The sequence below is a fragment of the Phycodurus eques genome, chromosome 11 (assembly GCF_024500275.1).
Source record: "Phycodurus eques isolate BA_2022a chromosome 11, UOR_Pequ_1.1, whole genome shotgun sequence".
In the NCBI taxonomy this organism is placed as follows: Eukaryota; Metazoa; Chordata; class Actinopteri; order Syngnathiformes; family Syngnathidae; genus Phycodurus; species Phycodurus eques.
This window is the reverse complement of record NC_084535.1, coordinates 18,430,803-18,457,744: the sequence shown is the minus strand read 5'-3', so window position 1 is coordinate 18,457,744 and position 26,942 is coordinate 18,430,803. Positions and strand designations below refer to the sequence as shown.

Sequence of the window (26,942 nt, the reverse complement as noted above, 5' to 3'; positions counted from 1 at the left end):
GAAAGTGTGTGACCAAACCATTAAAACTGATAAAGGTTATTTAAATGTCAAGCAACAGCAAACAAGGAATGGATTGGCTTTATTAAACCCAAATAATATAACCCTACTAATTTCTGGGGGAAGCTGACTCATATTGATACAGCATCACATCTATATACACATTTACAGAAATATGCATTTTTGTCTGGAGTAAACCTGCCCTCTGTATAGAGTACTAAATATACACAAAAATGAAAATTGCTGTGTTTTTGTTGTTAAAATATTACATTGCAACCAAGTACTGTGTGTTCATACAGTTTTCTAGCTTCTTTAAAAAGGACATACAGTAAAAGAAAACAAACGCTCTGTGGTATGTGTAAATAATGATGTCTAGCTCTTGCTGTTTTCGCTGTTTATGCACATTCGTCAACTTAACAAAGTTTTAAACCTTTTGCTATTTTTAATAAAAACGATTTGCTTTCATTTCACCTACTCCTCTTTTCCGTCCCACTAGGGTAACTCTGCTTCATACTCACAACCACACCAACGAGTTTATTTTGCCGCCGTTTTCCTGAATCAAGATTGCACATGCGAAGTAAAATGGACTAGTCCATTGTAGGAAAAGGGAAGGGTGCTCTTAGGTGTGTGAATTAAGACTAAAAAACAAATAATTACTCTGAATAAAAGAAAACTTTATTAATCGGTTTTCATGGGACGTTTGGGGGCTCTTAGAAATACCGGGGCCCCACGCAATTGCCTGTTTTTGCCTAATGGGAAGTCCTCACCTTTTCAGAGCAGGACGTAAATCTCTGATTTTGATCTGCAACGAAGTCATGTCTTCCTGAGATGACTTCATAGTGAAACCAGATCGCTTTCAAAAGCATTGTTACTGTGTCGACTCCAGTGCTGTCATGTGTGTCCCACTGAGTGAATGTTGTAGTCCTTCTGCTTTAACTCTTGTCAAGCTATAGTGTGTACTGTATTGTATTTCTAACATCCATCATAATTCACATATCAGGGAAATTCCCCAGTTTGGGATCAACAAAGTCTTATATTTAACTTTCTTGTTCAACATGGACATAAATTGTCCAATAAAACGGCCACCCAATCTGACATTATACAATGGTTCCAAGTTTGTTATTATAGCAGCAATTGATAAGACAAAGAGCATTTTAAAAAATTTATTCAATGACACATTGTATGTTGAAATACAATATAATCATGTAGTGACTAAAGTATGAATTTAAACTACATTTTCCCACTGGGATATATAAAGTTGCTTATTCTTTATTGGATTTTTATGTGCAATTTCTTGTCAAAAGCAATATTTGAATAAAAACAAAAAACTTTAAATATTTTTTTTAATAGTAAAGTAGGAGATTTTATATTGTCTTTTCTTTTTCAATTTCTGTAAATTTATTTTACCATAAATACATTAAAAAATTACATACAATTGATAAATATTAATTAATTGTATCGATGTTTATTTTTGTTTCTCGCATTATCATTTTCCTACACTTTCAAACTAAAATCTGCATTCATCCATCTACCTTCTATGCTGCTTGTCCTCATTTGGGATCACAGGTGAGTTGGAGATTATTTCAGATAACTTTTGCCGAAAGGTGGGGTGGGGGGGGGGGGGGGGGGGGGGGTTCGAGGAACTAGTTGCCAGTCAGTCATAGGGCACACGTAGACGAACAACTATTGACACTCACATTAAAGACAATTTGGAGTCTTCAGTGAATCTAAAATACATGTTTTGGGAATGTGGGAGGGAGCACCCGGAGAAAACTCACACAAGAGGGAACATGCAAACGTGACCCAAGAAGATTAGAACCCCAAAGCTCAGAACTGTGAGTCCGACATGGTAACTTCTTGACCACCATGCTGCACGAAGAAAAGCAATTACGTAAAATGGTGGTTTTACTCGCTATAATGAAATGTGTGGCATCCATAACCTCAACATTATTGAGAAGATGACCTCCTGACGAGGCGCTGTTGTCAAGCCAAAGGGCAGAGAAGCGAAAAGTGAGAGTTCCTTTTTTGGGAAGGTTTTCATCAGTGGCATGATTGTCTCTTTTCCTCTCTGCAAATATTTTCGCTGCACTCTGCCCTCCTCATTAATCCCCGCTGCTTCGACATAAGCACCCCACCCATAACATTCCAATCAGTCAGACCGACATGTGCGCTGCCATCTCGGAGTGGTAGTCAGGGGGTCAGCATCTGCTTGGCTGCTATTGGCCTTGCACACGTGCAACTGCCAGCAGCCCCGAGGCTCAAGGAGATGAGTGATAGGAGGTTCTGTTCCGTGCTGCTCGAGAACCTCCGTGACAACTGTTTCCTGCAGATGGAGGAAGAGCAAGACTTGTGCCTGTGGACTGCACTCTCACTTCTGGGCCGACGGAGCTCATTGGAGCATCAGATAGTCTCTTCAGAAGAGCCTTGTTGTCTACACCCAGATTCTGTTCCTCAAACAGAAAGAGTCAGAGTAGGTGTGTTTGATTAAGACGAGGATATTACCTCATACTGGATAAGCTCTGAAGAGTATTCTAACTTTTAACTCTGTCTCTCCTGGACATTTTTTTTTTTTTTTTTTTGCTGGAGTTTTGACATCCAAAGGCTCCTCAGCCCCCTCCAAGCGCCTGACAGCGAGAAAAAGAGAGAGAATGGAGAGGTGGTGACTTCATCCTCTCTTGAACCAACCCTCTGCTCTCCCCCTCCTTCCAAGAGCCTTTTTTCACTCCAAGCAGAAAGTCATTCAGGCAGCATGCCAGCAGTTTTCATCCTGTTGCGGTCCCTGGTTATCAGGCTCCTCAGTAGCAGTCTGGTAGGCTCAATGGTCCGGTACCTCAGGAGAAACCTCTCTTCAGCCGTCACCCTCCTCCGCACAGCTTTGCGCCACGTCTGGGAACGTCTCAGCTCCCAAGAGTCCAAGGAAGCCATCGTAGGTTGTGTGCTATGCATTCTCAACATGCACAAGAAGGTGGACAACTGAGCTCCCCCTTCACTTGTTGTTCTACCCTCCACTTGTCAGCAGCACAGAGACTGGACAAGAAGACGTGGTGAGTGAGGAGAGTGGGCAGAGGGATGTGAGCGACTTTCATTTTCAAAGTGAATTTGGTTTCCAGAACATTTTGTTTTCTCATCAGGACACTGGCCATGTCTGAGAGTATTGTCAGGAAGATACAACCCTTCACGATTGGGACTAAGCTGTCTGTCCCCACTGTGCACAAATGCCAGGAGTTTACGGAGACTTATCTGCAAAGCCAGAACCTTGATAATTGCACACTAAAGCAGAACCTGAACTCGCTCTACCTCAGTCGACAGCAGGTCTGCGCACATGGCCCCTGTCTGGTCTCGCCCACCGGCCAGCAGGTAGCCCCCGTGAAACACAAACAGGAGGACATGGCCACAGAAGACCACCTAAACCAGAACGTCACCCCTTCCTCTGCTGTTTCCAGATCTATCAAGAAGATCACAATCTCCGGAAATAAGAAAAGCCCAGAGAACACAATTTCAGTGGGACTAAGACAGCGATCCATTTTTGGATCCACATCTGAAAACCATAATAACAACAACAACATCAGCGGCACATCTGATCATAACCTGCCTAGGATTGTGGGAGTCAACTGTGAGAATATCCCTAACTCTCATTGCAAGGTACAAGACAGTTTAAATTTGAATAGCATTTTTTTTTAAATTATTAAATTGCATGAGAAATGGTTAAGATAGAACAAGCTATTCACAACGAAGCCATGTTTGTTTTATTTGGATTAATCCTGACCTAAAACTGCTGTATTCCCATTTTGAAATGTGTTTCAGTTCTTTTCACAAGACTTAGAGTTCCATGATTTTTATGTTTCATAATATTACAAAAATAAATCTAAGTTACTAAATGCTATTTTATTTTAAAGGCAGTCTCCATGTATACATGTACTGTAGGTACTTTTAAATTTGGTCGTGCTAAAAAAAGGAGGAGAATTTCTTGACTTATTAATTTTTTGAAGAAATATTTGTTCTTCATGTTTAGAACCGTTTCATAGGTGTTGGCGAAATACAGTATCTTTGTTGAAAGTGGATTTATGCTGTTTGGCCCCGACATTTCTTTATAACGTATGACACATTTGGGAGACAGTTAATGTGAGAATGTGACAAGGACAGTGTGAGCCCTTCAGTTTCTTCTTGTTTGGCTGTAACTGAATGTAAAAAGTCATCCGTCAGCAGAAAAACCTAATCCACTGTACTGTCGTGTGTTGCATGACATTGGGCAAAGTTATTGTTATGTTTGGCGAGTTCCTCGTTGAAGTCATCTCTGTATTCCTGTGTGCATGTGTGCGTGTGCATGTAGTGCTCTGTTACAGCACACCCTTCAGAGGCAGTGCTCACTGGAAAACATGAGGTCAGTGAAGATGTTAACAAAAGAAAAGACATTCTAAAGTTCACATGGAGGCAGGCAATAATAATACAGTAACACAGCGATGGCCTTTCTCCGTCCTTTTAGGTCAATCTAGATCACTTCTTTTTATTGCCTTTTATACTAAAAACTAATTTTAACAACATATCCTCTTATCTCATTCCAAAAACTGTAACTAGTTTTAAACAATTAAAAAAGCAAGTGCGAAATACAAAAGTATTTATTTATTTTGAAATAGGTAAGACAATGATTTAATGATCCGAAGAGGGGAAAGTCAGGTGTTATAGCAGCTATTGGATTGTTTAATAAATAAAAATAACAATACATAAATAAAATAAAACTACATAGTACATATTACATAATAGTAAGAAACTGTTATATCCAACAACTTTTTTGAACGATAAAGTGGCATGTGTTTATTTATTTAGTTTTTTTTAGCTGAAGATAAAAACCAACGGCAGCACGACCAGTTAGCACATTTGCCTCACAGTTCTGAGGGCCGGGGTTCAAATCCCGGCCCCGCCTGTGTGGAGTTTGCATGTTCTCCCCGTGCCTGCGTGGGTTTTCTCCGGACACTCCGGTTTCCTCCCACATCCCAAAAACATGCATGCTAGGTTGACTGAAGACTCTAAATTCCCCTTAGGTGTGAATGGTTGTTTGTTTCTATGTGCCCTGCGATTGGCTGGCGACCAGTTCAGGGTGTACCCCGCCTCTTGCCTGAAGATGGCTGGGATAGGCTCCAGCACCCTCGCGACCCTTGTGAGGATAAAGCGGTACGGTAAATGGTAAATAAAAAACAAGATAAAAACGGGCATTGAGTCTATGTCTAAAGGCATCCATTGGAGGATATGCCGGTTCCTGCTTCCTTCATGTGCCCAGGTGTTTCCCGAATAGAGAGCTGCAGGAATGCTTGTCTTGTGGGAACGTCATATTCATTTTAAAAATCTAATATAATGCTGACATGGATGGAGTTTTTTTTTTGTCTGTTTGTTTAGTAAAGAGTGGCCTTGGGGTGTTTTCAAGGTCTGACTGAAAAAAAAAAACATAATAATGTTGGAGTCATGGTCACTGAAGATGTACTGGTTCACTCCCCTGACATCCATACAAGCAGCGTGAGTTCAGTTCCTACTCAGTGACTGTGCTCTAAGTGTAAATGGTTGTCCATCTTTATACTGTGTATGTACTGTACTGACTGGCAACCAGTCCAGGGTGTTCTGCTCAAGTTGTTGGATGGGTTTCTCACAAATCCTAAAGGCTAATACAGTTGTTTGCTAATTTCCAAACTGACATTTAAACTTCCCGTTGTCTGAATGGCAGGAGAAAGACGCTCAAAGATGTCAGCATCACGCACAGAATGAAGAGCAAGCAGATGTTACATCCCAGAGTGACTGCTATACTCAGCACATATCTCTCTTCAACAAGGAAGTACTACAGGTAAATACTGTGTATACTGTAATATGTTGCTGCACACACTTCAATATGAGGTCATAAAATGATGTTTCTGACAATACTTACCCGCTTACTAACTGCAAATGACAAATGTGAACTGTATTTACCTATAGTCAGGGTTGGGAGGGTAACTTGAAAAATGTACTCCGATACAGTTACGAGATATCGCTTCAAAAATGTAGTTAGTACCGTAATGCAAGTAGCATAATATGAAAGGAATGTAATTTGTTTACTTTTAATTACTTTTGGATTACTCCAATACCAAATATGCTTAAAAAAGACAAAAAAGAACTTAAATATCAAATTAAATATCAAACTAACCACTTGTTCACCGTGCTGTAGAGATAGATAGATAGATAGATAGATAGATAGATAGATAGATAGATAGATAGATAGATAGATAGATAGATAGATAGATAGATAGATAGATAGATAGATAGATAGACTCACACAGAATTTTTAAACGATGACGATGCCTCGTCTCATCATCAGCGAAAAAAGATTTAGCAGCTGATATTCGTAATATAGTCAAGCTGTGGTTGATTTGTGAGGGAATAGTGAAACATTTACTTCCAAGGTAATGATTTAGGCTATGAGGGAGCTAGCAGCGGGCTAGCTCCCCCATAGCCAAAATGAATAAGTCCTCCAGTGAATACGATCGAAAGAGTCACCGTCCATCCTCTACGAGTAGCTTTTAAACTCACCGTGTTTGGGAAGCCAACACGTATATCCAGTGGCCAGTGTCATTTTGGTTGGCCAACAAAATAATTTCTGTGCGGTTCTTTGAGCTAGCTTGTTGAACTGCTAAACTTTGGAAAAGGTTGCTCGGTCCACCAGTAATAAAGCGGGCAAGGGCTCTCAACTAACGGCCCAGCATTAAAAAATGCAATCTTGCGAAATAATCAACATTTTTAACAAATGTACTGTTCTTGTAATATGATTAGTTTTTTTTTTTTCTGTAACTGTACCGGATTACAGTCAAAAAAAAAATTGTATCTTGATTACGTATCGCTGTTATGTATTTCGTTATTTCCCAAGCCTGCCTATAGTGCTGTGCTTAGGTCACCAGTAAATATGTTGTGTTAATGATTCTGTAATGGCCTCTTAATTGGTAGAAAAAAGGGTAGGAACAAAAAAAAAAACTTTCAATAAATTGTGGTGTGGCAAGTCCTTGTGTGTGGCCTCCCCTTACGCTTGAGCAAACGGAGGAACCTGGCTGCCTCTCTTAAAACTAAAGCCCTAATGACTGTCATTGCTAACGTCCATCAACTTTTCGTCCTGGTACTTACTGCTGGGAAAATACCATTAAAATAGTTTTCCACATTACTGTGGAGCTTTTTAAATCTACAGTGGAACCTCCAAACACCCTAAAAGTGACACAACTTGTTCAGTGCAAATTTGGGGGAAAATGTGCCTCAAAAGTCAAACCACCATCATGCGTGACCTCAGCAAATCTCATGAGACTTCAGCTCAGTGAGCATCTAAAAGATTAACTCCCCTAAATGTATTTGTTGTTGTTGCTTTTTTTTGTGATGACATCATACAAAGGCTGGATTTGGGGAAGATGAATTGTATAATTATATACTGTACACGAAACCAGAAATGGAAGTTCCTGCAATACTGGAGTTAACATTTTTTTGGAAGGAAAATCTTTGAGCCTAGAACAAATTCATTCACTCTCGACTATTTTCTATCCATCCATCCATTCTCTGTACCGCTTATCCTCACGAGGGCCGTGGCTGTGCTGGAGCCTATCCCAGCTGACTTGCGGCGACAGGCAGGGTACACCCTAAACTGGTCACCAGCCAATCGCAAGGCACAAATACACAAACAACCATTCACACTCACATTCATACTTACGGACAATTTAGAGTCCTCAGTTAAGTTAACCTACCACGCAGGTTTATGGACTGTGGTAGGAAACCAGAATACCTGGAGAAAACCCATGCAAGGGGAGCACATACAAAATGCACACAGGAAGGCCAGAGCCCGGATTTGAACCCACGACCTCAGAACTGAGAGGCGAATATGTTCACGAGTTTTCGATTTTCTTTTTTTTTTTTCAATGTTTTGAAGATAGAACAACTTGGAAGTCCACCGCAGAGTGTGTTGTATTTCACTGCAGTCAGTCTTATTCTGGAGAATTTTTTTTATTTTAAACCATTTGTAACCACAGAAGTAAAAAGAAGCAAAGCTGCGTTTAATTTATAAGCAGTATATTACGCCTTTGAATGGAATCAGCCAAAATATGTACTGCTTCTTAGTTTGTCCCAAGAACTGAATAAGCGGTGTTCAGCTAAGGGGAGACGATGAGGGAAAATCGCCACAAGTGAAGCAATTATTTAGGGATGAGATCATTGTTTGGCTCCATCTCTTATTGCCTATGGTCCCGCAAGGCTCTGCTGATCTGCAGAACGGGTCGCGTTATCTCATCCTTACTTCCATGCCGTTGGACCTGTGAGTTTGGCAGAAAGACATTTTCTCCAGTCAATTGTCCAAGTAATAAAGAGTTTATTTTTAGTAAAAAGAAAGAACTATTGGATGTGTCAAGCTCAGGAAGTGCATGTGTTGAACACAAAGCGATACTCTAGTATACACGTTAGCAACCTCAGCTGCCCTTACCTTAGTGGTGCTTGAGCTTCGAAGAAACCCTGATGATGTGCTGAAAAACTGTTTCAATGTGTGTTAAATAGTCATAGATTGAAATATCTGTTGGACCTGTTGGGTTTATATAGAGTTGATTGCCAGTGCTGATGATTTTTAGATACTTTTCTTTTTTTTTTTTACAGTGAAGTGGTTTAAAAGCGCCTAATGTTTGAGGATAGGGTTTCAAAGCCGGTCAGCACATAAAGAAACACACACTCTTGTCTCGAAGTCTGTTCTGCAAAACATCACCAACCCTTTTCCATGACAAAGTATAGAAACCTGCACTCTCACAGTTGTTTTCAGGGCCAAGCCGCATTACCGGAGCAGCCAAAAATGTGGCTAAATGGTCAAAATTTTACAACGTGCAAAATTGTACACTTGTGTTCTTGTTTTTACCTTCAAGTGCTAAAATTAGGTCTTTAGGACTAGAAGGCAGCCTGAAACAGAGCCATTTTGCTTTGTAAATATATTCACAGAAGGATGACGTTATCTGTGGCTCTGATTTCAGTGTAGACACAGATTTTCACATTGAAGGAGCAGCAATACAAACTAAACTACCAGTATTACTGGTTTTCTTTTTTTCTTCTCTCAACTGTACATTGAGACCAATGAGCCATTGTTGTGAAGAGTGGACAGGAAGAAACAGGGGAATCGTAGACTTCCTGTATGAGGTCATTGTGAGCCATGAGAGCCTTCCAGTGTGAGGCGATACCATCAAGCACATTTTGTCAAGCTCTTTTCCTTCTGTTCTTCACAGAAATACTTTGGATGCCTCAAGGGGCCCATAAACATGCTTCTCTAAGGCCAAGCGACATCACACGTTTTATTCTTGGGCAAAGTGTTATTTAGTTGCTGTCATGTGTGGTCTTGATGTTAAAAGCACGAGAAGAAGATATTTATTATTCAATATCACTCACTTTAGATACCTTTAGGCACAATGTGTTGACATTGTAATGGCTTATTTGTGCACTGAACTTTAATTTGGAATTTGACAAAGTACATATGAGCAGCTCTGTGGAAAGTAAAAGCTTTACTTCATATGCATGCAGCAACTAGGGTCTTGTTAAGAACTGGAAGTACCAGACTATTAATGAATTTATTTAATCATTCAATGGATCCCTGGCTTCCACACTGGCAGCTTTATAGCAAACAAATGATAATTTTCCAAAAGGTTTGGGCTTTTTGCCACCTTTTGAGTTCGTACTCCTTACGTCAATTGCCAGAAAAGTCAGCTCTGCATGACAAAGCCTTTTACAATTGTGTCCTGGCAGCGGCCATGTGAAACGTCTGCTCTGCATAATGACATTGGAGAACAAAGTGTTTCTTGATGCGTCTGAAGTATTTTAAGACAAGGCCTCTTTTCTTGACTGAACCGCAGAAACAGAATTGTATTTACTAACACTATATGACCACTTTGTCTTGAGACGTATCACATCTGATAGAATGCAACCAGCAGGCGTGGGCTATATTTCAGCAGAAGTTATACAGTTCTAAGAAATGTGTTAGTGTCTTTTTTATATATATATAAAATCCAATGAATATTGAATTTACTTGTAATAAAACAGCTGGTAATTAAACTGACGAAGAGGAAATGGGCTTTGTAGGCTAAGACATGGAGCAAAGACAAACTGCAAGATGACTCCAAAATTCAGCGCTGCCCCCTGCAGGACTGGGATGAAGCCTCACAGATACTTCAGAGAGATCTTAAAGACTTTGACAACACCCTAATCCAACTCAATCAGGTAGCCAAATGTATTTTGTACAAGGGAATCATTACCATGTTCCAGCTGCAATAAAATGTGAATTTACCAATTTGCTTCAACAGTGCACCAGACAAATAGTTTATACTTCTTTTCCTCTGAACAAAATGTTTGGAAATTGTAGATTGCAGATAATTAAACAACCAAGAAAGGATGATCAAGAGTTTTTGAGTTTCTTTTTTCCAAGGTTATATATAAAGAAGTTGTGTAGACATCTGGAACAAAAACAATCAATCTGTGGCATATCAGGTTGCTTCCGATGAAACGTTTAGTGAACGACGCAGTTTGTTTTTCTCCATTTCAAAAGACAGGCGATCAGCTGATCTGCAAGCTGAATCCCACTTCCGACCTTGTGAAGAATCAGCTCAGCCAGCTGAAAGACCAATGGAACATTCTGAAACAGACAGCTGCCAGTCAATCCAGGGTTCTGGGAGGTTCCAAAAACCTGCAGGAGTTCAACAAAAAAGTGGACAAACTAGAGACATGGATTAAAGAGAAGGTGAAGTGCAGACATTCAGTCCTCGGGCTTCAAGACTTTTGGGCTATTTTACTATTTGCATCTTTTGTATATGTATACCATGTTTTAACAACACTAAATTACAAATGATCAACTGACAACTACATATACGAACTAATTAAATATTCAATCATAAATGATTCAATAGTGCTATCATAATGGTCACGTACTTGTTTTAGCCCCCTATTGAACACCATTAACTGCATTCTATCATAGTCAGCTACCAATTCCTCTTTTCTGATCTGATCATATCTTCAGGGGTCATTTTCAGAATTGTATTGTAACCACTAAAATCAGAAATTCTGCAAATAAAAGAGGTTACAACAGCTCAAGTGAGCAAACAGATTGACACAAAAATAAAAACTTGAAAATTAATATGTTGGTTTCAAACAGCAATATGTGCGTGTATAATGTGAGCCGTCGCGGGCTTACTGGAGCCAATCCCAGCTATCGGGCAGGAGGCGGGGTACACCCTAAACTGGTCACCAGCCAATCGCAGGGAACCTATGGGCAATTTAGAGTCTTTAATTAACCTATTATGCATGTTTTTGGGATGTGGGAGGAAACCGGAGTGCCCAGAGAAAACCCACACAGGCACGGGGAGAACATGCAAACTCCACACATGTGGGGCCGGGGATTGAACCCCGGTCCTCAGAACTGTGAGGTAGACGCTCTAACCTGTCGCCCCCCCGTGCCGCCTTATAAGCATAATATAACATACAAAAGTGTCAAGTAGATTACATTTATTATTTTTGTATTTATTTATCAAGTACAGTCAAGGGCAATGATTACTGATAATACACCGGCATGAATGGAATGGGGTTTATTCCTTTTGAAGGTGAATTTTTTAACATCCATCCATCCATTTTCTGAGCCGCTTATCCTCACAAGGGTCGCGGGAGTGCTGGAGCCTATCCCAGCTATCTTTGGGCAGGAGGCTGGGTACACCCTGAACTGGTTGCCAGCCAATCACAGGGCACACATAAACAAACAACCATTCGCACTCACATTCACACCTACGGGCAATTTTAGAGTCTTCAATTAAGCTACCACGCATGTTTTGGGGATGTGGGAGGAAACCGGAGTGCCCGGAGAAAACCCACGCAGGCACGGGGAGAACATGCAAACTCCACACAGGCGGGGCCGGGGATTGAACCCCAGTCCTCAGAACAGTGAGGCAGATGCTCTAACCAGTCGTCCACCGTGCTGCCAATTTTTAACTTTTATTTAGTTTTCACTTCACGTCATGTTCAGCGCTGGTCTCCTTATGCGGGGAGGGGGGGTATTTCTATTTATGTCCTACGTATAATGTGGTATTATTCTGGTGCCTCTAAAAAGCGGCTGGTTTCCCAACTAATGGAGGCTATAAACTGACTTTTATGTGTGCCAACAGGAAGAGGTGCAGTCTCTTGTTGTCCTGGGTGAAAATGTTGACAAAATGCAGCTAACCAGAAGAATTTTAGATTTGAAACAGGTGAGCAGTAGCAAAAACTGAGTACAGGGACATAAAAAAAGCATTAGAAAACTAACATTTAACATCAAAGTGAAAACAAATAGTTAAAACAAATATAGTATATACAGACACACAATATATATCATTTCTGTATTAGTATAGTATAAATAATTTCTGTATGACTCTATATATATATTAAAAAAAAATATATATATATATATATATATATATATATATATATATATATATATATTTTTTTTTTTTGTTTTTTTTTACTTATTGTATTATTTTCTTATTCCAGTATTGGTAAAGTTTCCCAGCCATCAATAGCTCAGGATGCAGAATGAACTTCATTTATAATTGAATTGTTTTTTGTTTGTTTTTTTTCTTTACCACAGGATGAGCAGCTATACAGAACCCTCCATGAGGAGATCAATCACATGGCCCTCAAAATGGAGAAACAAGGGAAGTTGGATAGTAAAAGCATCTCCAACAGGAGGAAAAATGTCAATAAAATGTGAGTGGCCCTCAAGATGAACTGATATACTGAATGAACGCAAAAAAAAATGTTTTGATAATAATTAAAATATTTTACTTATAAAGCACTTTTCTAGAAAATATGTTTACCAGTACAAGGTAAAAGCATATATGTATGTCGGTCTGTGTGTGTGTGGAGAGAAAGAGAGAGAGCGAGTGCAAAATATGTGGAATTTAAACATTAAGAGCCATTTTTAAAAAGATGATTTTTGGTGAGGCGGCACGGTGACCGACTGGTTAGAGCGTCAGCCTCACAGTTCTGAGGACTCGGGTTCAATCCCCGGACCCGCCTGTGTGGAGTTTGCATGTTCTCCCCGTGCCTGCGTGGGTTTTCTCCGGGCACTCCGTTTCCTCCCACATCCCAAAAACATGCATTAATTGGAGACTCTAAATTGCCCGTAGGGATGACTGTGAGTGCGAATGGTTGTTTGTTTCTATGTGCCCTGCGATTGGCTGGCAACCAGTTCAGGGTGTACCCCGCCTCCTGCCCGATGACAGCTGGGATAGGTTCCAGCACGCCCGCAACCCTAGTGAGGAGAAGCGGCTCAGAAAATGGATGGATGGATGGATTTTTGGTGAGGATTTTGAACAGGGACAGAGTGGTGGAGTCACACATGTTCTCTTTTGCTGTTTGTGCAGGTGGCTAAAGGTGCAACCTCAGCTAAAAAAACACCAAGACAATCTTCACCTTGCACTCGAAGTGTCCTCATTTTACCAGCAGGCTGACAATACATTGTTTGCCATCAATAACATGGTATTCTAGTTTGTCGTCATTATGAATTTTGACTGTCCAACACATGGGAATGAGCTCACTCGAGATCTCTGCTTTTATCTCAGATGAAAAGCATATCTGCCTCAAAAGAGTCAGGGCATTTCAGAGACAGAGAAATCCGTGACATTGCCAGTGAAATCATGGTAAGAAATATCTTTTCATGTATAAAACACAGTATTGCCGAACTTTAAAGTGTTTTGCAGAAACGCAATGCCTACCCTACATGCCTGCGTGTACTAGATGCTAGATGTGACTGTGTCCCAACTGTCAAATCTCCACCCTGCCTTGGCTGCCGGTGTCACACAGAAGCAGAAGGAGGTCAGGGACTGCTGGGTTTCTCTTCAGAAGGTTTTCAGGTAGGCAAGGATATCAAGATAAGAAACTCTGGTAGCCCTGTGAACTCACCGATCATTTTACACACTAACACACACACGTACACATTGTTCCCGTCGTCATCATTATCATCATCATCATCATCATCATCATCATCATCATCATCATCAAAGGCCTTGCTGTGTTTTTCTGTTGTCAGTAAATCCAAATGTTGGTTTGGCTAAATTTTAAGGAAGAACCAGTCTCTAATAGGGGTAAAACCACACAACTGTCATTGGACATGAAATGTGTTTAAATCGGTAAAATGTCAATAATGTAAATGGGTGTTCTTTAAGGCACAAAATAAGCTAAATTCAAGCAGACGGTGATGTAACAAGTTTGATGTACTATATATAGGGTGCCAAATTAATAGGAAAGCCTGAGTAAATTCATGTAGAAACAACAAGTCGATGACCTCTACAGTCACCACATCTCAACCCAAAAGAACACCCATGGATATTTTGGACCAACATTAGACGGGGCTCTCCACCACCATGATCAAAACAGTAAATGAGGAAATATCTTTGGGAAGAATCATGCTCATCCCTGCCCAACCATAAAAACTCTTTCAGACTGACAGCATGTCCTACTGGGGGACTATCTTTAGTTCCATAAATGACGTAACCGCTGTCGTATAAATCTTGTGCCCCGGTTATTTTAAATCCAAAAGACACAAACACTGACAGAAAATTCACAACCATAATTGGACTTTATTGTGGGCCTCTAAACCCTCCTGTCAGCACCAACAGGAATCTCTCGCTCTGCTTGTCCTGCAGGAGCAACCGGACAACCCTCCCTCCCGTGGGCTCAGCAGTCACCAGGGAAGACGCTGACCCCTTGACATCAACCCAAGAACTCCAATGCAGCATGGGAAAAGAGACTCAAACGACCATGGGAAAGCAGGGTGAAGAATGGCAGCGTGATGGTGGAGACTATATGGTAAGCAGTGTTGGTATTACAAGCTGTTACTAGTGTGACCACACTGCGGCTCTTAGCTAGTCGGGGAAATATGCCAGCAACATCTGTGGCCACCGCACATAAAGTGCCAGATCAGATGGTTGGGAAAATGTCTTATTTATAGTTTGTGAAGGCTTTTCCTTAATAACAGTGTATCTGGGGTCAGATGTGAGCACTGATTTCAGATTGACACTAAACAAGCACGTTTTCATTTCTACTATCTGGTAATGCAGTGCAGTACATCGCCAAATTTCCCAGTTGTGAGGTGGTGCCAAAATGAATGTACTTTTTATTCCACTCTGTCTCGAAATACTATGTTTATTCCTCTGTAGCAACCACAAGAATAACTTTTAGATGTGAACCCTGTCTTAAGAATTTCATAAGGTTCCATGAAAAATGTCAAGCTCTAACTATGCAACCATGCTGAATGCTGGGCCAGAACAAACACACTTCTACCTTCACCTCAAAGTCTAACTAGTTTTCATAGCCTTTAACTTTATGACAGAATAACATCCTGGCTCAGCCTCCATAACGAAGTTCAGCCATTGGTGCATTAATACATGGTGGGTCAATCCAGGGTGAGTGGATCATGAGCTGAAATTATATTCTGGCAGCCATGTAAGCAAATTATTGAGTATTTGATTTGTTGCTACTTTGACCTGGCTGGCCATAAACCTGTAATGACAAACTGGGAGTATGCCTTCAGGGGAAGCACTCGATTGTGTAGTTTAACAGTAATATTGTGTAATATTGTTTGTGTAAAAATACTCAATCCAGTATGTTCTCCAGTCTCAACATTCTATAAGTAAATGCATGTAGTTACTGTATGGTCAGTATATCTAAGGAAGTCTCTAAGTCTTTCAATGAGAACTTGCCCAGTGAATGAAGGAGAGAAAATTCACTCTTTCCATTGTTGTGGCTTTTCTATTCGCCTTTATTTTTCTGCTCATTTCTAGGCTTTGACTGGCCCATTGTAAGTGACAAGGGCTATTGGGTCCAGTGAGCCGTGTATACTTGTTGTCTTCTCATCCTAAACCCTCTCACAGCTGTAAGTTGACTGCCATCAACTGAATCTTGTGACTTTCCTTGGTGCGCTTCTGTGGGAGCTTACCTCATTAGTCTTTATAGTCCATCCATCCATCTATCATCCATCCGTCCATCCATCCCTCCATTTTCGGCACTGTTTATCCTCATTAGGGTCACCAAAAGCCAGCCAAGACAAAGCCTGGCATAGCCATCAATTAAGTAGTAAAAATCATTTGTCACTTATTTTTGTAGTGTTTTACCTGAAGCGCCTGTGTGTACTTAACTGATTACAGCTGGACAGATTTGTGTGTGTTAAGCAGACAGACATTGGAATGCAAATACTGTTGATAGCGTGCATTGTGCATAAATATATCCACTCATCAAAAGTATTTTAGTTTCCTGTGTGTACATTATCATCTGTATGCCTATGTTTGTGACTCACTTATAGTGGATTCAGTGTGGGTGCCAGTAGTACAGTCTCTTATTGCTGGAGGTAAACACGAAGATCATTTGTTTCTGTGGATAAGTGTAGCCAGATGCGAGGCCTGCAGACCAGATGGACTCTGTGCTAAGTGATAGTTCTTGGCTGACATCACTTTATCGGAAGACACTCAAGAGAGGATCAGTCAAAAACAGATGAGTTTCAACAGTACTTTAGGTAAAATTGTGTTGTTAAAAGAGATGGTTAGATGAGTCCTGAAAAGCAAAATACCACTTCAAAAGACTCACTTGCACTATCTGACATAATCTCTTTCAAAATCTTTGGATGTTGGGCACACTCGAGGGGTTGTTTATATTATGAAGGATGGCGAACAGAAGCCATTGTGTAGGGAATGGATGTCGACTCCATTAATCCCATTTGTCGTGGGATGTGGGATTTAAATCAAGCGCTGGATACATGACAGCTCTGGATGGCCGTCTTGTTCTGTGTTTGTTTACCGAAAACCATTATAGTTTGCGGTATTATAAACCATTATAGTCTGTGGTATTGGTATTCATGCACAAAGTATTTGTGACTGTTGTGTAGTGTGTACAAAAAAAAAATCATTCAACCCTTGGTCTTGTCAGGTTTATTTTCACTGAGTAAAAAAAATAAACTTTGTAATTAGCTTTGTGGCATGTATTTAATTTTAACGCTAGGCAATTGTCCATGATTTCCTGCCTCCAGCCATTCCCATTAGCAATGAGCTCGCCTCAAGTTTGTAGCGTGTCTTATTTTTGATCTTTTACATGTTTTACCACCAGAATATATCGGCATGTTGTGGGAGTATTAAGCAAAGCCAGGCACAGCCATGTGTGAACCACACCTCTTCACCCATGGGAGATGGCCCTGATGATGTCATCATCAGTCATCAGTCGAGGAGGGAAAGGTAATTTCAGGCGAGCTTCACTCCCTCTCTCTTATGTAATGAGAGGTCTTTATGCAAGTCATAATATGAATTGCATGTCTATGTGTTCTTTCCAGCCGGAAGCCTAGAGGTGAGCCCAAGCGTATCACGCCCCCGAGAGGCCACCCACAGCTTCATATTCAGCTCCAGAAATTCACCGTGTCAGCTGACAAGGTGAACTCACCTCTGCCAGAACCACCCAAAAACACTTTTTAAAACTTATTTTCAAACTTCGTCTTCCACCCATCTATTTTCATTGCACGAATCGCTTCAAGTTAGCACTCTATTTGTATATGCTGGTTCTCACATCAGCAAACAGTGTAGCAGTCCAGGCTCATTGGTACCTGGTAAGTTTTCTTTTTTTGTTAGGTCAGGACTGGAATCAACACCTCATTGTGAGTACAATAGCTGTGTTGCTTGTTGCTTAGCTAAATCACAGTGTTCTTATTCTGTGAACACCTATTTTTATAAGCTAACCTTCCAGCTCTTTAACTCAATTGCTTTCTATATGTATTTCAGACTCTGTCCTGGCTGAAGGAAAATGTTTCTCTGGCCACACAAGTGTGTTCAATAGCCACTTTCGAGGGACTAGAGGCAGCCAGGAGGTGCCAACATGCAGTGCAACAAGAAATCCTCACGAATAAAGCCAGGATAGAGGTGGTCAAAAGAGTAAGCTCAAGTTTCTCTCAAAATGAGTTACTCGTACATGAATTTCATGCAATGCATACAATGAGCTAATCAATGTTAGTTTTGTTGGACAGCTTTGGTATACATTTCAAATGATGTGAATGCCCATTTTCAGGAGGGCCATGGGTTGGTCCGTGCACAGCACCCGGGCTGCACCAAGATAGAACAGTTCCTCAGCCAGCTGGAGATGCTTTGGGAAGAGCTGCAAAGGAGGCACCAGAGGAATGCTGTGTTCCTGAAGGCCTCAGAAAACCTGGGCTTTAGGGTAACATTCATCTCACAATCTGTAGTTTCAAGTCAGACAAAAATTACTTTCTTTACTGAATGGAGTTATGGCAGATGTGTTTGTGTTGTTTCTTTGTAAAAAAAAATAAAAAATGTCCAGAGGGTGAGCTGATCTTTTGTCTCTGAAGATCACTTACTGTAATTTACATTCATCAATGGGCTATGACTTTATTTTTGTAATGATCAATAATTTTCTTCTGAGTGGCAAATCAGTTACAAATCTACCTTGCCCATAATGGGTTAAATCTTTTGCAATGAAACCTTTCTCACACACTCTGATGTTCTGCTTCTTTACTACAAAGGTTGTTAAAGTACTACAGGCTCTTGGAAGCCTGGAGGCCTGGCTGGAGTCTGTGGAGCTTTCCGTGAAGGAGTCATCGCTAGGCAGTGACCCTGAAAAAATGCCAGTTGCAGAGCGAGAGAGCTGTCTGCTGGAGAAAGAAGTAGCCATTCGTGGCCTGGAGCTCAATGCTCTCAGAAAAGAGATGGAGCACCTGCATGGCCACAGTCACCCACACACACGTGGCTTGCCATCACGTATAGAAGAGGTGGACAGAAAGTAAGATCAAATGTCATTATTTGAGATCTAATTGACCGTAATTTAAACAATGAAGCTGTACGCATGACTACGCATGGCCACCCGGGGTTAGGTCCAAACTTTCCAGCAGATCACAATGTTATGCTTGCCAGTTCTAATTTCAATATTGCATTTATATTTAAATCATCATGAAGACAAACAAGAAGATACAGTACAGCCTACATAGATTTTTTTTTCCTAGACATGCTCGCCCTTAATATCATTGGGCTTAGTAATTTCTGATTCATAGAGCACATGATGTCTAAACCGTAGTCCTGACATCTACTTCCCCACCACACAATGAATGTCAGAGTCACCCTTTCCATGCGTCTCACTTTGGTTGACTTATAGCAGAAAGGTTGTTGCCATGGACACTCAGTACAACTTGGGATTTAGCTGTGTTATTAGATGTACCTATACTCATAAAACCAGACTGCGAAGAACACCAAACTGACGAAAGAAAACAAAGAGCGGTAAATGTTTCCATTGAGGTTTTTCAGAGTAAGTAATGAGCTGGGCCTGGAATAGACACCTCAAGAAAACTCTCACTAACCCGCAGTTGGGGTGGTGTCATTTATTAACATTGAACGCAAGCAACTTCAAACCGTTTAATGTGGAAAAATATCCTTTCAAATGGCTCCCTTTCCCATCGCGAAAGTAAATTATGCACACATGTCTGTATAACCTTGCTCTGCAGTAGATATGTTTATATGGCACATGACTACATCAAAACATCGTTCTTGCAAGGTAAAATAAACTCAGATAATACATGCAGTGTGTGAAATGTGGTTGCTGAAAGGTGGCGGGCTGGGAATACAGGTGATGATTAAGGTGTGCCTGATTTTCCAGTGTGCCAAATGTTTCCAGGTACCAACATGTTCTAAGTGCCCTGACTCAGCAGAGCTCTAAGCTGCAGGACACGTGCATGCTGACGGAGTTCTTGGCGCGTGTGGAGCTGGAGGAGAGTCAGGAGCTTGACAATAGTCAATACTGCTCAGATCAGGTGAGACGTACCAAAGATTGAATTATTGAATTCTATTCCAGCCCTGTATTTTGTGTTTTTCTTAAGCCTCTGTCTTTATGGGAACTACTTTGAAATGATGTGGAAAAAGTAGTCCGCATTGTTGACGCTGAGTATCACAAGCTCTTTTTGGAAGATAGAAACAAATTACACTTACGTGTGGGAATTGTTCATTTATGAAGTACATCAAGTATAATAATATATCTGTGTATAGCCTCGCCACAGTAAGATCTCATCAATTCCTGACTTGCTGGGACTTCAAAGCAGTGGTGAGTGCGAGCTGAGCATGGTTGAACCTGTGGAGGAACCTAGAGAGGCTGTGGTGATGCTGAATGACAAAGTGAGAGAAAGACGACGACCACAGAGTCATGAGCGGTCCATACAGGAGCTATTGAGCAAGGTGAGAGAGTTGAAGAATAAGTACAGAAATTCATGTATTAGAAAGGAAGCTCTTCAATTGCAGTTGGAAGTATTTCTGTCACCGCAGCTGGGCAAATAAATATAACAGCACCTGGTTTGTTTTGGCCCTGTGGATTTTAAAAGGCCTCAAATGAGTTTTTATTTTAGGGGGGTTCTTTTCAGTAATGTGATTTGTGCAGTTCACATGTCTGGATTGCACGTCACCATTTAAGTCAATGTTCATCTCACTGAAGGATAATGACTTAAAAAAATAAAATTTTACAAGTTCTCATGATGACTTGTGTGCAACTCTAGCAAGCCAGGGTGTCTGTGTGCATGGAGGAGTGCCTTTGCTGCTACAATGAGCTCAGCCTGGACATCCTTGAGAAGGAGACAGATATGGCTGTCCAATGTGAGCCAGATCACTGTGGCTTTGAGTCACTGCAGGAGAGAAACGCCCACCTGGAGGTGAGAGAAATATTGTAATAATGTTGTCCAAGCTCAGAATTTCATCAAGGAATATGGTCCAGTAAGAATGACATTTGATTGATTGGCTTTATGATTACAGACCTTATTTGATGCATGCATTTCTGTCTGTTTCCTGCCAGATTTTGTCCCATCTCAAAAAGGGCCACCCCAACTCACTCAAAGTTGTGTATGTGGGTGTGTGCGAGTGTTTGATGGGTGTGTCACATCTGAAGGGTACAGGGTTAAAAGTGTGAGTTTGGATACATTCAAGATCTGTATGAGTCATGTGCGCACACACACAGCACAGTTATCTGGACGTGATACCATTGAAGCAGAAATGATCTAATCCCACAAACTGAAATAAATGTACCGTCAGGAGACAGGAATCCTCTCTCACTGTTCTTAAAGCTCACTGCTGCAGACAGACACTATGAAGTATTGCTCCCAGAGAACTTTTAACACTAATAATTACTGCCTTGTCAAAAGGAAGAAAAAGGTGAATACGATGGTTAGCTTGCTTTTGTGCGATCCAACATATGCAGACCGTATGTTTTCCTGCTGAAGAGTACACATAAAGCTATGGCGATGAAGTCTTGGCCAAAATTACAACTGGTACATGTTCAACAGTGTCAAAGCTGATGTTATAATAGACTTCTATTGTGATTCTCACAGATTGACTATGAAGTTCTCACTGACGAAGTGAAGGAGATGGAGAGCCAAGCTTCTCGTTTGAAGGAGCTGTACCCAGAAAGAGTGCATATATTTTGGACCAGGCTTCAGGCAACACTGCAGGTCTGGACAGAGCTGGGAAAGAGTGTGATGGAGAGCAAATCACGTCTACAAGATTTCTTGCATCTCCAAGACTTCTTCAGGCGCTACCTTGCAATGATGTAAGCAAGGCACAGTAATATGACCCCGTTTAGGGCCAGATGTTCTTGTCATACTCCACTTTGTGTGGACATCTATAAAAAGAAAAGAACACAATGTTCTTGTAGTCAAGCAAAGGTCCCTGTTGAGATGGATGTGTTGAGGAAGTTAGCACACATTTCCTGGTCTGAGTCTGACAAGCTGATGTATGCCCTTTTATGGGTGGAGGTCTGGGCATTCTCATATTTTATGAATGACTTTTCTCACAACTCTGTTCCTTGTCTCTTCCAACACCTCCTACATCACTCCCACTTCTGTGGATAGCTCATGGACAGAGGACACCCGGTCATGCATTTTCTCAGAAACTTTGCATCTGAGGGAAGATGGCCAGAGCCTGCAGTCGACAGAGCTTGATATACAAATTGAGCAAAAGTTTGAGGAGTTTGATGCGCTGGCGGCATCTGGGAGAAACATTTTGGACAAAGAACACCACCTCACTCAGATGGTGAGCTGGGTTATAGATAAATACATATCACTGGAATGTTTTTCCCACTTTTACTGACCTTGAGTAATGTGTTTCAGGTAGGAGAGCGCATGGAGGAACTGCGGAGTATGCTCGGGTGGATTTCTGTGCACTGGAGAGCGAAGAAACAAGAGTGGATTCACAAGAAGAGTACACAGGAAAACTCAATAGATAACATTTATTCTGAGGCCACATTGTACTCCCCATCAGAGGTACATTTGCAAAGAGTCCCATGAAATTGTAAAGCTTTACAATCAAGTTAGATCAATATGTCAGATTTAGTTTAAAACAAACACAAATATTAACCTAATTGTTCTTTCCATGGCTTTTTTAATAGACAACAGATTCCTATGAGTTCTGTCAGGCTCTGAATGTCATCTCAGAAGAAAGCAAACCAATGGCTAGAGGAGACAGCCAGACCTCAGAGCAGTTCTCTGGACATGCTCAGCAGACAGAAGAGAATCAGTTAGAAGATGCCTATGAGGTCATGAAAATTATCAAACGATGGGATGGCGAGGCCCCCCGATCAGAGTCTTCCACACCCTCCCTCACGGTCATTAAGGAGCCCAGCAGTCCCTCTTTAGGGGGCATGGTCAACCTCATCCTCAGCTTTGGTAACACGGGGGACAGCCACTTTCAAGTGGTTGACCAAACTGTTGGGAATGACGAGGTTGTAGAAGAGACTTCTGAGCCTCTCCACAGGGTGAGTACACACACTTTATATTTTGAGGAAACCCACCAAATGGCACTCAAGACATTGCAATAATATGTTGGACGGCTACAGCATCTTAGGATGCAGCTCTCTCCTTGACTATCTGCTGATTGTTCATTTCTCACTCTGCTTTGGCCTTCATATGTCTTTTTGCCCACTTTCTCCTCTAGCCCACTGTGCCTGCCTGTAAAAACTTTTGGAAGCGCTGCCAGGGGCTTTTGGAAAATACTTTGGGTAGTTTAAAGCGAAAGAAAAAGATTTATCGGCAGAGTGCAAACGAGGTAAATTGCAGGGTGTGAAGTGACAATGCATGCTGCGCCTTAAAGTGTTCTGGGAGTGCATGCTGTGTGTAGTTATTTACTTTGGCTTAACCATATAAAGGTATAACTGGCTTCCCTGTGTTGTGCTTCACTTTTCAAGCTGAGAAGTGTGACACTAAGAGGAAATATTAGAAGTCTAAAAACCTTAATGCTGGCAAAGCATTATTATTTTACTCACACCGCTACCACACATTTCTGTTTGGTTAATGTTCATGTGGCATGTAATGCTAATGTTCATGTGGCAGTTAGAAAAGTGTGAAAATTCTTTTCATTGTTAATTTTCCTCTCACAGAAGTCATAAATACAGACAAGAACCCAATAAATTCAGCTTTAATGATGCACATTAACTGGAGCGATATTTTAGGGGAGGACAAAGGAGGTGTGTTACTTTTACCATAGAACCATGAAATAGGGGTGGCATGAGTTCAGATTTTTTTGTTTTTAAGTCGGCACTAAGATGATGAAAGTCATAGACGACATAGACGAGTTGCTGATGATGTCGTTGATCTTTTTTCAGTAACGTACTATAATTTAAATACAAAATCACTGGAGGCGAGCATGCCACCAACAATAGAGAGCTTATACTCTGAATTTATGCAGAACATTAAATCACAAGAGCATTGACATGGGCTGGCAGACGTCTTGCTCGCTGTCGTGTGAAGGTATTTCCAGCCAGAGAAAAAAATCCTCTCTCTCATTGTGCTTGCCAATGGTACAACCAGGTAGAGTAACATTTGTATAACTTGGCCGAATGGGAAAAACTGTCCATCGTGTCCACCACATCAGCAGGTTCTCTATGGTGGGAATTTGAAGTGTTTGCCCATCACAATGGCGATATTAATGAGGATCAGCGCTATAGAAAATGGAGAGATCGATGCTAATAATCATGGACCTGTTGGTGGGCGGTGGAAAATCCCCGCTCTCCTTCCACTTTGATAGTGCGGGCCGAAAAGTTGTTCAAAATCCTGCTCGAGCATGCCTTTTTTTCCACTTTACTCGTTCTGCCTCACTTACCAAAGCTGCGCATTGAGATCATTTAAATAAATTAAAGTTACTGACTAAATTTATTCAGTGCTCTTAACTGTTGACGCTCTGCCTCTTCCTCAAGCCAAAAACACACAGGATTAGCTTCACTCTGGTGTAGCAAAGTCAATTAGTCTGTACAAACCCTACGATGAATTACACATATTTAACTGTGATGCATTTTAAACCAGACCATTACACAATTTGGGTTGTATACCATTATGTGGAGTGTACGATATTAAATCCATAATTGCATATACTACACAAATCAGCAGCATTGGGTACACACAACTATGTCAACAACAAAATTATAATGCTTGTTTTTTTATTTAGTCAGGTGGTTTTCATTTTACCAGCATGTTTCGTGTAACTAGATTGTGCAGCAAGCACTAACGGTGTTGTGCTGACAGATTCAGTAACTTTCCTGGACTCAGGGTACAAGACCTCTTGAAACGGTTTTCACACTTTATTGCTTTCACTCTCTTCCCCAGCCTGAACTACAGCTTCAAAACTTTACTGTCAGGTTCCATTTTTAGTTGTTGTTTTTTTCCCCCTCCACAGTTCCAGATGTCCCTCCACAGATATTATGTCTGTAGCTCAGGGAGAGTCACTTTTGATTTACAGGACATCACTAATTGCCTATGGTTTTCTTGGTGTGATTGCACCTTGGGCTCCCAAAGCATACAATTTTAAGGGATATAAAAAAGAAGGATAACAGTTACAAATGGATTTTTCCCAGAAACCCCATTATATTTTTAGTCAAACTTAACAGTAAAATCCAAGTCATTTTAAAGGGAGTTAGTGCTTAATTACCAAGAAAGGCCACAGACTGCAATGCAAAGTCCAAAAGATTAGTCAGAGTAGAGACAGGGTGACAACATCCACGTATGATTTTGACTGTGTGCTGCAAATGTGTACTAGCCTCTTCTTCTATTCCCCTTTCACCTTTTTTATTTTCTTTCATTGCATGATTTGCATGGTAATGTGAAATGTATAGAAAAGAAGGGGTTGAATGTTGTCACCCAAATGTAGCTTACTCTACATCTGTGTTTGTTCTTATTTATTCATCCATAACACACAAAACAGATCTTGTTCTTTGCTGGCTGCAAAATGGAAGCACAAACATCTTCCTGGGAATAACTATTATTAGGTCAAGCATTTTGTGAATCTGAGGAAAAACACGCACGTTGAATGGTTTTCTCTCTCTCTCTCGCTCTCTCCCAACCCCCCAACCCCACCATCTCTTGCGCTCTCCAGGTGAGTACTTACTTGCATGTGAAGGATAACAACTCAGCTGTGGCTCCAGTGTATGAGAGTATTACTCTCCCGCGCCAAAAGAGCCGCTTGACTTCCACAGCTTCCCCTACCGCCTCCTCCTCACCACCCTCCACTGTGCAAGCACCTCAGACCACTCTATCCTTCCACCCTGTGAATGGGAGGTATGTCAACAGCTCCATCTTCTGCAGCCTTAAGAGAATGGGAAAGAAACGAAAGAGAAGGAGAGACACCCGCAGGCATACCATCCAGAAAGTCATAGGGGTCGACGAGGAAACAGATGAGCCTCTTTACGCCTGTGAGACAGTCACTTATGACACACATACCTGGCCACTGAAAGAGGGTCGAAGGAAGAAAAGTTCACCACAGTGTGGAGATGGAGTTGACGCTATGGCCCACATAAAGAATCCCCTACTGAGAGACATAGAGTTAGAGTGCACTGGAGAGGACTCTATTACACCATATGCCATTTCAGAGGGGCCAGCCACTTCCATCCAAGGGAGAGGCCACTGCAGATTCCTTTCTTTGGGCTCCATTTTGAGTTTTGACTTACCAAAGGACATGACTCTCATCCCCAGCATTCAGGAGATCATTACTATCTCTCCTCGGGAATCCAATAAGGGGGCTGGAATTGATCCAGATCCAAACTTTCAGCAACACACAGCTTTGAGTTCATTCAAACAAACTCGACCCTCCCTGGCCAACACTGTCAGCAAAGCTGAACTTAGCTCTGAGACACAGATGTCTCCAGTTGTTGTGAAAGATATGACTGATAATGACCCCATTTTCAACACAGCTCCTCCTCCCCCAGTAAAAGACGAGGATCAGATGGTACCGTGTAATGATTTATCCCAAAGTCGGTTAAACCTGCAGGATGATGCAGAGCAGGAGTGGGACAAAATGTCATCAGCACTTAAAACTGTAAATTACAACAGCTGCCAGCTTTCCCAACCCCCTATTTATGTGAATCAAGCCAATCTGTTCACTCGTGCAGCTCATAAACACCAGTGTCCAAATGTTCATACACTTATTCGGGACCTCAATGGACACAAGTACCATAAAAATGCAACGATGCGTGGTGTACACGATGAGAACCCAGGACAGTGTATGCACCAAGCCTCTCACGTTGTTGTCAATCACAAGCCAACTGAGAATGTTCGTCAAGACTCGGTGGATTCAGGCATCTCCAGCTCCAGCAGCATCAAACTGTGTCCTGATGCATCTTGTCCAGATAACCCCCAGATTACTGGAATGGTGGGGAAGCTAATGTCCCTTCAAGTAGGACGCATTGATTGCATGAAGATAGCAGAGAACGTGGGTCCATCAAAACCCAGCGAAGACCCACAACAAGAACCTGTCCACCTGGACCATCAACAGTTTGAGGAAGAAGAAGAAGAGTTGGAGGGCATCTGGAACGAAACTACCAACTTCAGGCAGAGTATCTGTTCAGACATCATGTACCTGCCTAACAAAGAAGAGTCCATAGCCATCGGATCAGCCGAGTGAACCAATTTC

The 26,942-nt window shown here is 41.4% G+C and overlaps 1 protein-coding gene across 5 annotated transcripts; it reads left to right on the top strand.

Moving 5' to 3' along the window:
- The first annotated feature begins 2,856 nt into the window (after positions 1–2,856).
- On the top strand, positions 2,857–26,933 carry LOC133409602 (uncharacterized). 5 transcript variants are annotated; one of them, XM_061689849.1, is made up of 26 exons: positions 2,857–3,041; positions 3,129–3,639; positions 4,328–4,378; positions 5,711–5,827; positions 10,093–10,230; positions 10,556–10,747; positions 12,159–12,239; positions 12,617–12,735; positions 13,395–13,509; positions 13,593–13,670; positions 13,837–13,883; positions 14,676–14,838; positions 17,128–17,252; positions 17,348–17,444; positions 17,790–17,939; positions 18,073–18,222; positions 18,545–18,801; positions 19,687–19,822; positions 20,055–20,240; positions 20,555–20,707; positions 21,380–21,597; positions 21,899–22,079; positions 22,157–22,309; positions 22,435–22,800; positions 22,980–23,090; positions 25,410–26,933. In XM_061689849.1, exons 1-26 carry the CDS (start codon positions 2,938–2,940, stop codon positions 26,931–26,933), a joined length of 5,523 nt encoding a protein of 1,840 aa, XP_061545833.1. In that variant the 5' UTR covers positions 2,857–2,937. The 5 variants fall into 5 exon arrangements, with proteins under 5 accessions (XP_061545833.1, XP_061545832.1, XP_061545830.1 ...); XM_061689848.1 differs by having other exon boundaries at positions 13,834–13,883; XM_061689846.1 differs by having other exon boundaries at positions 13,768–13,883.
- Positions 26,934–26,942: the final 9 nt, after the last annotated feature.

Coding starts and splice junctions, on each gene's coding strand:
- LOC133409602 (XM_061689846.1), top strand. CDS start 2,938: ATGCATTCTCAACATGCACAAGAAGGTGGACAACTGAGCTCCCCCTTC. Junction 17,940..18,072: donor GGATAGAGGTGGTCAAAAGA/GTAAGCTCAAGT, acceptor GCCCATTTTCAG/GAGGGCCATGGGTTGGTCCG. Junction 22,080..22,156: donor AACACCACCTCACTCAGATG/GTGAGCTGGGTT, acceptor AATGTGTTTCAG/GTAGGAGAGCGCATGGAGGA.